The following is an 11985-nucleotide window of genomic DNA, read 5'->3' as shown; positions in this document are numbered from 1 at the left end:
ATAATTAACAGTTTCAGTAGCACTAATATAATGATCTTTTAAATGTTGTCCTATGTTACCTTTACTGTGCATAATCATTTCTTATTTAAAATAGAATTATTTAATCAATCAGTAACTTTTGTTTTTTTTAATGAAATTAATGATTTTCTTTAAAAAGATGCTACCCAAGGCGAGACTTTTTTTATACCTTGTTTGACAAACTCGCTATTGTACATTTTACTGTACTGTTTTTCCGTTTTAAAATGTTTGTGCTCGTTAGCAATTTAGATTTGCTGTTGATGTTATCCATGACAGTAATACGTACCGCGAAATGCCAGGCCTCTGAAAGTCCCCATCGTTGGTATTCGCCACGTTATTGGAAATTTTTATTTCAAATTTCCCGAAAATGGTTTATAACATTACCTGCAAGTTTGTCGTTCAAAACTGGTGCCGAATCAATGTTTTAGAGCCTCCCATCAGAGCCATTAATAATAATAATAATATTAATAATTTGCCGCAAATATAGTAATAATATCTAATAATATTAATAATTTTAAAAAATTCTTAGACCTACTCCCAGAGCTACTAATAGGAGCTAAAAACTAATTTATTTTAGTTCTCAAATATGCATATTCTTTATGTTGATTTATTAATTAAATTTTTGCAACAAGGTATTTTACAACATTTGTTTATTTTTTTTTTTTTTTCTTGAATTTTATAATTGAGGGCCATTTTTTATTTCTTGATTCAATTCTTGCTTATACAGTATTTAAATATTTAAAGATTAAAAAAAATATATCATTTCTATTACCGAATTTTTCATTGGGGCCATTTTTACCTACCTGTCATATGGGGCCATTTTTACCGGGGCCATATTTTCTGGGGCCATTTTTTCCGGGGCCATTTTTTCTGGGGCCATTTTTTCCGGGGCCATTCTTACCTACATTCTTTTTTAGTGTGGCAGCCCGCGATAGGGTTTTGCAGGGGCGACTGTGGGACATATATTATATCCAGGTCTCACATTAAAAAAATGGCTGGTAGGGTTCACTGGAGGGTTTGTAGAGCTTAGTATGATCCAAATTGTGCTTTTAAACCACAACATTAAGGATTGGAAATTAAAATAATGTGAATTTAAATAGGCAAATAATATTTTTAAAAATTTTGATCCAACGACATCGTCAAGGCGTTAGGTTCGAGGGGGTACAGGCCTGTCGAACAGGATCCCCCTCCACTGGCACCACCACTAAAAGGGCTCCAGTCTCAGAAAACACCAGGGCCCCCTACCCCATCGTTACGCCACTGCCGCTTATTGCCTGTTGCTTGTCAGTTCCCAACCCATCCATAATATGTCATGATTTGTAATTATTTTAAATGTTTATCTTTGATATATTTTTGTATTATTGTATTACTGAAGGCTGGTTATGAGAATTAAAGCACATTGGCTGCTTATGTGCATACAGGCTCCAAATAATCAGCATTGCTAGTTGTCTTTGCTAGTGACATCTGAACCTCCACCTCAAAATGCAGCTCCTTTTGAAGTAAAAACAACTAAAGTAGGTTGGTTCTTGAAACTTGGCTATAACAACAAATATATTTTTGAATCATTCAGTGTAAAGTGATTTTAAACATTTGGTTTAATATTAGTGAAAATATGAAAAAAATATAAATAGTGATAAAAAAATGAATTTCTAAAGCTGTAGTTTTTTATTTCATTTTCAGTTCAGGCATATACTTATTTAATAAAGGCAATAATATCTCCATTTCATTTACACTGAGGTGTACATGATTAAGTGCAAATATCAAATTTATCACAATTTTTATGTCTCTTGCAGCAAGCCCACTTTGCAGTGTGTGGGTCACATAATTTAAAATAATAACACTATTCAGCATTACTGATATGATGTACAGTGTGATTGATTGCGTCTCAGCCATTTCAATATTTTACTGCATGATATGTATATGACTTTCAGTTTATAAATATTTAAGTATTTAATATTTTATAAATTGTTGAATATGAATAAATAGAACGAAATATTATCATTATTAGGTAGTATAGATTATACAACCTTTTATATTTTGGTGGACAGGATTTTTAAATAGATATATTTTATGTATAAGTCTATAACAAAATGTTTATCTTATTTTAGGCAAGACTTTTTTTATTCCTTGTTTCGCTTACTTATTTTTTAAACATTATCCAAGGAGGGCGAAATAAAAATAAAAAGTTTTGCCAAAATCATCCAGACAGAGGAGAAAATAAAAATAAAAATTTATTGGTGAATGTAAAATAGGATGGTTAAATGCTTCAAATTTATATAATTATGAATAAATATACAAATATACATATCTTTGGAGATTTCAAGGCAGCAGAGGGCATAATAAAAATAAAGAAAAACTGAAATTTCCACTTTTTCGTGGCGGCGGGGACAATTTTGTAAAATTTTATAAATCATATTTTATACCATTGTACAAATCAACTGATCTAATTACTGTCATCTCAGCCTAGTTTCCATAAAACTCATTCTTTTACGCTGATTGGTCATTTGAATCAGGGAATGTTCACAATTGCATCACATGCTCTTACTATCCCATTTACCAGCAAACCCTTGTGGGTTGGTGAATCAGGTTTTGCCAGAATCTTATCTAAATAATCCAATTAAACATCAAAGAAGAATACTTCTACTTAAGAGTCATTATCACAGCAGGCATTGCTGTTTCTATAAAATACCATAGTATTTAAAAACCAGGCTGAAAAAGTTTAAAAACCTGTTGTTCAAAAATATTTGGGATTTTTATTACCTTAGCTATAATTTCAGGTAAAAATCATAATCTTAAGAACTATTCATAACTAATGAGCTTCACTGTTAATCTTGTTACAAAATTCCCTGAAGCAGTAAAAAAAGACAGATAAGAAGAGATCGGCAAAACCTGGTTCAAAAATTGAAAATTTGGTAAATGGTGAAGTTCCTTCATGGGGACAGCTATGCAGTGCAAGGATTGCAGTAAAAACCTTGTAGTGTCTGTAGCAATTTTATGGAAACTAGGCTTTAAAAAGAATCACAAGTTTCTTTCCAGTGATCACCTTTGACCCCATCCCAGAAGGTGGGCACCCCTGGGTTAGAGGACCTGCATTTTCCCCACTTTAGTAAACTGTCAGCACAAATTTTAATACTGCAATGCATTAGTGACACAAAAGTTTACCCTCATCTTCCTATCTGCATATTTTGAACTCCCAACAACTATTATCCACTCTTTTCCTCATGCAATTTGTCTTGCATTATTTTCACCCTGGAATAATCTACATGGTACAATCTATATTGTCTACATAATTTACTTCTTTTTATTAGGTAAAGTGTATGAAAGACATGCACAATTTTATATGGAATTGCTTGGAGAATCTGAAAAAAATCTTAATTGAATTTCTTGAAAAAGTCTGGAAATTATCTTAATATGAATTAATTTGATAACAGACAATCGAAAGAATTCTTTAGAAGTATTTAGAAATTTCATAAAATTGTTTTATATTTAGGGGTAAAAAGGCTCTCCATAACTGAAAATGCGCTACCTTATTATATATACTCACTGACATAATGTAGAGTTGCTTAGATCATTGAACTGCTTGGCAAATGTGTGCAAAAATTAAATGAACTACTTGGCGTATTTCTGTAATGGCTTCACCGAGGCATAGCTGACAGCAAAGAATAATCGATAAACAACAACCTCTGTGCATTGATTGCTTGTGTGTCTTTACCAGTGTTCGGATGTAAACTCAAATACACGTATATAATGTGGGCATAATAGAGCTTATTACAGTACTGTTATTAATAATGTTTGATATTAGTAGAGGTGTGTTAGAGGAAATGAAAATATTAGGATTGTAGTATAGTTCATTGATTGAAATTGCTATATTTTATTAGACTGATCCTTCAAAGTAAAGGTTCAATAATTTTTATATTCTTTACAATCGATAAATACAGTACCGTATTATCATCTTTATGTGAATATATTTCTAATGAAAGATAATGTTACAAAATATTTTTTGATAAAAATGATTATAAAATTTGTAATAATTTTTCAGTGACATTCAGTGTGTGTTGGAAAGATTTTGTTTACACATATGTATTATATATAATATATATTATGTATATTTGACTAAATTTGATGTTTAATATGGATTTCTAGGGAATTTTAGTAAACTATAATTTTTAAAAATGCTTATGTATGTGAAATAAATAAACGACATAAGCATAGAGCAGGCTATGAGCAACTTGTGTCATTTTATTTTGCCAAAAGAATATAAAGTAACAAATACAAATATAAGGATAGAAAAACACAATCCTGAAATATTCAACCAAAAATAATATAATTGCAAAAAAACTTGCCAGTGAGGAGCCAACAACAAATATGACATTCAACTGCTGAGACAGCGAAACGCATAAACATCAAAATCTACTTACAGGAGATTGCACCATAGCCTTTGGGAAATGGTTTAACAAATAATATTTCAACAAAAATGCACTGTGTTTTTTTCACTGGATGATGGCTGTTGATAGACATCTGTACTATAAAAAGTAAAAATCTCCAAGAAGACAAACCCCAGTAATTTATTTGTCAATAAGGCCAAGTACAAAAACATTACTAGTTTCTCATGGATTATCTCTGCCTCGGCAAATTTTTTTTAATTTTTAAAAAATTTCCTTTATTGTACAAAAATTTGGCTAACTCGTCAGTAAAATTCCTCTCTTCAATCTATGGTGGTTTCAGATACATATGGTATGAATCATGTCTGGTGCTTCTTTTATTTGCTTTCACTAGTGGGAAAGTTGTAGCTGTTTTTCATCCACCATCTTGAATTTGCCATCTCGGAGTAAAAAAAAAAATGCCCTCATTCTCCTTTTTTTCAAAATATTAGGACGAGAAACTACTTATTTTTTTACTTCGCCTAATAATTATGGTTGGGAGTTGTCTAGCTCAAAAATTTAATGCATAAATATAATTTATTTGGATTTTCTGCAGACAAGGCCCTAGTAGATAATTTTGTGTGTTGTTAAAATTGATATTTTTCATCTCGGAATACTGCTGTAGCACTCTGCGACTGTGGTTGAGGTGCTCACCTTCTTATCCTTGGGTCTTGGGTACCAAAAATCCTGCAGATGATGCGGGGAATAGTAATATCAATTGGGACGAATAAACATAATATTTTTTTATTTACAAAAAGACTTCTCGTAATTTTATCCTTCCTACTGGTATGGTTATTTTCTATCATTTTTCATCACAATGTTTATATATACCATAGAGAAAGAAAATATTTGTTCAACCAACATTCTGTTTGGTGTCTTACTCTGTCAGGTGTTAAATATGCTGTATAAGAGGACAGTATAATTAAAAATAGTCCAGTCAATCTGTGACAAAATTGTAATCGACCTAGAACTATTTGCTACAGAAATAATTTTTGCAGAATTTGTTCCTATTAAAATATTCACATAATAACATGTTAAAATAAAGTCAGAAAAAATTCAATAGGGAGAACAGTGTTAATTTTAAAGATATTTAATGCGTTAACATCCAATTGTGTCGCATCGTAGTAAGTAACTTTATTGCTTCCCTTTTATAACAGAGGCACAACCGTAAAGATGTGCAACAATAACAAAATCGGTAAAAACTTAATTACTGTGATTAAATATAGTAAGAAAATACTGCGGTAGAACGAAATATATATTTTTTAAAAAGGGTTTACAAAAATATTAATAGAAATAATAATAAATACTAATAGGCCTATTAAGAATATAAGTAAGTAGGGTAATACACATATACACACACATATATATATACACATACATACATACATACATATACACATACACACATATATATGCATATATACATACATACATATATACACACACACACAATACATGCATGCATACACACATATTAATCATATACATCGTATTAATGCTGTGTTGGAGCGTATAATTGCCTATTGTTGCTAACGAAACAAAGTTAAAGCATGGGACGCCCGCTTGCGAACGCAGTTGGATGAAACTTGACGCGTTGGTAACACAGGGATCATCGCACACGGCTACTGTCAATAGGCCGAGATAGGAAATCGAAAGTACGTTAGGTTTAATACCAATAATCAAATATTAACTGTAATAATGTTGTTCTGGGTCATACTCAGTGGTGGCGCCAGGATTTCCCGACCGGGGGATGTCCCCAATGACAGCAAATTGGACGTGGTCGGGTGTCGCTCAATATCTTTTTGAAGTGATCCAGGGCATGTGAATCACCCGAAAAATATGAAAATGTAGGGGTTTCGAAAGCCTATTTAATCGATTTCAGAGTCTACTAATATGTAGAAAATACGTAGAAGTTTTTTTCTACCAGATGAATTCTGATTATTCTGATCATACTGCAGGGGTGAAGACAAGATATTTAAAAGCTCTACTTGTTATAAATGAAAAAAAACAAAAAACAACTTTATTTTTGGTCGGAGCTAGTTGTGGCGCCAGTGGGGATGTGGGGAGGGTGGGCAAGGGGAAGTCGACCCCTTGGTTTGGACCACCGCTGGTCGGAGTTTTTCTGATAAATATACTTTTTAAAGCAGAGGGAATTTGATATACAAAAAATTGTTTTAATTTCAATCGTAATATTATATGAACTTTCATCATGAAATTTGGAATAAAAATACTGTATATAAAATAAAAATGTGAGATAGAAATTATGCATTTAGACGAAAGTAACCCTGTCAAAACTGGTGATTTTGGTGATAGAACAGAGATAAGCTCGTGGTACAAACATTTATTGTTAGGCCACCTACTATACTTAAATATTAGGTCTACCGAATGATTACAAAGACATCTTACAAATTATCAAAATAGTAACATTGATATATTTTTAAAGTTTTAAACATTTTTATCGCTCATTTTAGAAAGTACCCCGGTGTTGTCGTTGTGACTGTGTTCAGTTTCTTTATTCTATGTTCATGGTAGATTTAGTTAGGAATGTATTTTTAGATTGTCTTGCTTGTCTTTCTTCTGTATTTTTAGAGATTATTTTATTAAATTTTGAGAACAGTGCACGAAACTTTGTGTTGATCATTGTGGTATCGACGCGTCTGGCCTCATCGCGCGTGGGCGTCTATTTTATTTTAACATTTTTTTCTTTAGCAACAACAGGCGTCTATTTTATTTTAACAATTTTTCGTTAGTAACAACAGGCTTTCCTACGCTTCAACGCAGCTGGGCTATATGACACAATAAACGATTGGATGTTAACTCATTAAATATCTTTAAAATTTACAATATTCCCCTGATTGGATTTTCGGACTTTTAGTATGTTATTTTGTGCATATTTCTGGAACGGATTCCGCAAATATTATTTCTGTTGCAATTAATTCTGGGTCAAACCACAGATTGACTGGACTATAAATCCTTCTGCTGGAAACACGTACAACGAACTGATTGCACATACTCCGGCAGGATCTCTCACATTTCATACGAATTACAAAATAAAATCTTAGTTTCTCTCTCAAAACATTAACATAACAGTGAAGTCAACTAAACATTTTTGGTTAATTAAGACTAGATGTACTAGAGACAGCAAATCTCAAGTACCAAGGAGACAACTATACAAGTTTAATGAAAACAACTCACTATAATGTTGAAAATTTATTTATTCACAACACAAAGTATAATACATGTTTTTTGATATACAAGAAATTATTTAAAATCAAGCTAAACGGGAACAACTGCATTTAAGGACTCTTTGTTTTAAAAGATAGGCCTCTAAAGCTATTGTAATGAATTTATATCATGCCCACTAGGTAAACTATGTGACCATGATGTGACCATGAAAAGCTTAAAAACTTGTTAAGGTGCCATATGGTCACAGCAAATAATCAACACATGTCTCATTTGAATGCTAGTCCCACTGATAACCTCTTCTTAATACCTCCATGATTAAATGCGCTCTTGCATTATCTCCATTAGGTCTCCCATCTGTACTTTTGCTTGCATCACAGCCCTACTCATTTGCATACCTAACCAATAATAAATTATAAACATGACCCTGCGGCTGTGTTTTCTACTGGCTGAGAAACGACTCCAGTAACTGCTCTTTCCAAAAAATCTTTTCATGTGGTAGTAGAAATGGGGCCCACAAAACAACATTCCATTTTTTATGCAAGCCAAAGGTTTTTCTGCGGCGTAGTTTTTAATCCTTATAACCACCTACATGATAAGAGAACCGTTTCCATCTCCGATTTTTAATAGAAATAAAACGCCCTATTGTATTGAACATATTGCAGCTGTAATTTCTTGTTCAATTCAAATTAATCATTGTTGCTGCTCATATGACTGAACTGCGTTGCCTTTCAGAAGTTATTACCCCTAGTGTGAATTAAAGTACATTGTTGTATCTTATACCAATTACACAGAAAATCATATCCTCAAAAGACATTAATTCAAGGACATTCCATTGTACCACAGATACTATTAATCTATTGTAAGTACCTCCTTGGTATTACATAAAAAAAACAAAAATGGCAATTCTTACAACATAAAATTATACGAGTGCTTCACTAAATTTGTTATAAAAAATTCTAGTATCAGTATTAATAAGAGGTTTTTTGCTATTATGTCAAAGACGTATGTTCATCTACACTCAAGAAATGGGAAAATTTTGTAAGTAGTAAGCCATGTGGAAACCGAGGAAATGAGAAATAAGCATCAAACTTAATCAAGAATGCCTCATACTTGTCATGATGAATCTTGGGAGAAATCAATATAAGCTACACTTACTAGTTAAATTTTTGTAATAAATGACATTAATTTAGTTTTAGCAAGACTTATTGATATTTAAATTTTCATAACTCACCTTAATTCAGCACAAGACATATTAATATTTAAATTTTCATAACTGACATTAAATTAATTTAGTTTCAGCAAGATGTTACTTCAGCAGGACCATGGACGTATTTTATACTTCAATGGAAGGACATATTTTCATAATAACTGATACCGTATTAATTTAATTTTAGCAAGACTTGTTAAAATTTAAATTTTCATAACTGAAATTAATTTTGCAGGACATTAATTAAATGTTCATAATAACTGACATTTAGGGATTATTCCAAAAGAGAGAGCAAGAAGCATGCAACAAATTTCGTAGGTAAGTAATTCATTGACATACGCAGGTCATAAATACGAATTTGAGACATCCAAAATAAATGCATTACGAACAATGCGCTGTAGAATTTCTCATGACTCATTGCATGAAGGACGTGCAATCAATGAAACCTCACAGTAAATGTTGACATCAGCATTTCAATAATCTTATTTTAATATTTAATATGTGGTTTAAAAAAATATTCTTTGTAAATATAACTGTGCAAAAATGTAGAGAAAATTCATTTAAACTTTTAGACTGGGAAGGATGGAATATTTAATGAAGATCCGATGTCTGGCTCACATCCATGGATACTTCTCTGCATCATAAGGTTCGGATTCATCCGTATATTCTGATATTGGCTTGCTGAAGGCTGTGTTTTTCTTGAAAGGTGTGTCTGTCGTCTTGACTTGAGTCACACCCTGTAAGAAGAAGAAAGAAGAAATAATAACAATAATAATAATAGAGCGAATCTGCACTTCTTTCAGCTATTTTTTTTTTCCTTGCTGCTGGGTGACCATCCCACCAAATTTCATATTCAATAAAATATTCATACAGTACATAATTCTTAAAGATATTCCTTAATTAAAATATGCAATGCAAATTTAAGTTACTCAGCTGAATTTAAAACACATTACTGAAAAAGAGTACTGCTTGGTGTCGGGAATACAATACATATTCTTTCACATATAAATCATTAAAAGGTGTTCTATAATAATATATATAAATTATTGTATATGATATAAAACTCTAGCATGAGTGTCTCTGGTGGAACTCGCACCCTCTTGCTGTCTAGGCACCACCACAGCTATATGATATTGACACCTTTTAACCCATAGATACCTTCTCTCATACAAGTTCTTATTATTCAATATTCATTATTCACACTTACATGAATCTTGTTCTTGTGTGAACTCCAAAAGGTTATAGGTTGTTCTGTCTCTACATTATGTTCAAATTCTGGCTCTATTTCTTTGGACTGAAAACCCTCAACAGTAAAATCTTTCTTTGTAATAGAAGTGTACTCAACCTCAGGAGGAGGGGGATTGAATTCGTTATGTACTTCTTGTGACACTTGGGCATAAAGCGCCCTCTCCAACAGCTCTTTTTTCCGACCTATTAATACAAAAATAGATGATGGTGCATTACTTTAAAACTTTTTGTATGTACTTATTATCTCAGCTTATTGAATGTAGGTAAGAATGGCCCCGGAAAAAATGGCCCCAGAAAAAATGGCCCCGGAAAAAATGGCCCCCCGGAAAAAATGGCCCCATATGACAGGTAGGTAAAAATGGCCCCAATGAAAAATTTGGTAATAGAAATGATATATTTTTTTTAAATTTTCAAATATTTAAATACTGTATAAGCAAGAATTTAATCAAGAAATAAAAAATGGCCCTCAATTATAAAATTCAAGAAAAAAAAATTAATAATAAACAATACCATCAACACAATACCAACAATACCATAACACTTTAGGCATAAATAACAAGAGTAATAAAAAATGTTGAAGTTGAATTGCTACTTTATTCAATCTATGTAAATTTTATGACCTTACCTGAAGCTATGTGTAATGAAATATGCCTAGTAATTAAGGGCTTAAGATCAGTCAATAAATGCCATGCCGGTGTCAAATTATTATATAAAAAGCTGTGCTAATAATACAGGAAACATTCTGTAAGTGTGTTATTCTTTGTTATAACAAAGAATAACACATAGTATACTATCATATGAAACTGCATTTCCTGCTCTAATATTTATGATTTTAAGATTCTGATAATGTATTAACAAACATGAATATGTAAGTCAAGTGAATATACATAATAATATAATTATAATTAAAATAATAATATATATGTTTTTAATATAGCTCCTTATAATAATCTCTCAGAGGGCTATTGCACACAAATGAAGACAAATTAAATAGTGAAAAGATGCTTTTTAGGCGGCCCTTAAACAGAGTCAAGGACGTTGCCTCTTAAATAATAAATATTGGGGGCTTGTTCATAATAAAAGTGCACATATTCATTAATACGTCTTCGTTATAAGACATATTAATGAAGACGTATTAATGAAGGAGGTATACTTCTATGAATATTTAAGTGAAGTGAAGAGCTTACTAATTAATTAAATTTAGTTATAAGAAAATTATCCTAAATTTAATGTACTGTAAAAAAACAAACACAAGAAAAATAAAGAAATTAAATGAAATACAAGTATATGAACCAGGATTGTTTAACCAATTAAATTGTATTGATATTGGATTTGTACTTGCAGCTATGCAAGACCTAAATCTCCCTCAACATGTTAGAACAGAAATGCAATCAGGGTTGCCATTTGGCCTTTTTGACGGCCAGATTCCTCAAATCTGGCCGTATAAAAATTTGCCTGGCCGTAGCATTTGGAAAGTCACGGCCAAACTATATTTGGCCGAATTTTTGAAAAGTTTACATTTTTTTCAATATAGGACAGTTCATTGTTTGTACCATATTGTGTGTCTTTGCATATGTTCCATCTTACTATTGGAGGTTTTATCTCTTTTGAATTTCTTTTGAATATAAATTAAATACAGTAGTTTAATTTATTTATTATTGCCCACTTGAATTGTATAGCACTAGGTGTCGCAGTGTTCTTTATGTAGAGCGCCATATATAAATGCTCGATGTGATCATTCGGGTCCGATGGCACCTCCAATTTCAAGCAACTTTTGCAGAGACTTCTTCGAAGACACTCCTTAGTTAGGTTGCATATGAGAATGAAGAAGATAATTCTGATACTATAGCAACATTGATTCTGTCTCTTATACACATCTAGATGTGTATAAGAGGCAGGGTGAAA

The 11985-nt window shown here is 31.8% G+C and overlaps 2 protein-coding genes across 2 annotated transcripts in view; one reads left to right on the top strand and one right to left on the bottom strand.

Moving 5' to 3' along the window:
- The window catches only part of LOC117115554 (myosin-IIIb-like), a gene marked incomplete in the record, with an annotated part of 37091 nt that extends 34893 nt beyond the window's left edge, over positions 1-2198 (top strand). Inside the window, 1 exon segment of the mRNA XM_033259402.1 lies at positions 1398-2198.
- Positions 2199-7634: 5436 nt separating this feature from the next.
- LOC117115559 (sperm-associated antigen 8-like) overlaps positions 7635-11985 on the bottom strand; it is a 5821-nt gene continuing 1470 nt past the window's right edge. The window contains exons 3-4 of the mRNA XM_033259409.1: positions 10040-10263; positions 7635-9569 (exon numbers count right to left, since the gene is read on the bottom strand). Coding sequence (XP_033115300.1) covers positions 9447-9569; positions 10040-10263 — 347 coding nt within the window. The 3' untranslated portion in view covers positions 7635-9446. The remainder of the gene's footprint in view (positions 9570-10039; positions 10264-11985) is intronic.

This window comes from Anneissia japonica, unplaced genomic scaffold (assembly GCF_011630105.1).
Source record: "Anneissia japonica isolate Jap-2015-1 unplaced genomic scaffold, ASM1163010v1 scaffold284824_len513422_cov204, whole genome shotgun sequence".
In the NCBI taxonomy this organism is placed as follows: domain Eukaryota; kingdom Metazoa; phylum Echinodermata; class Crinoidea; order Comatulida; family Comatulidae; genus Anneissia; species Anneissia japonica.
This window is presented reverse-complemented; position numbering and strand designations above follow the sequence as displayed.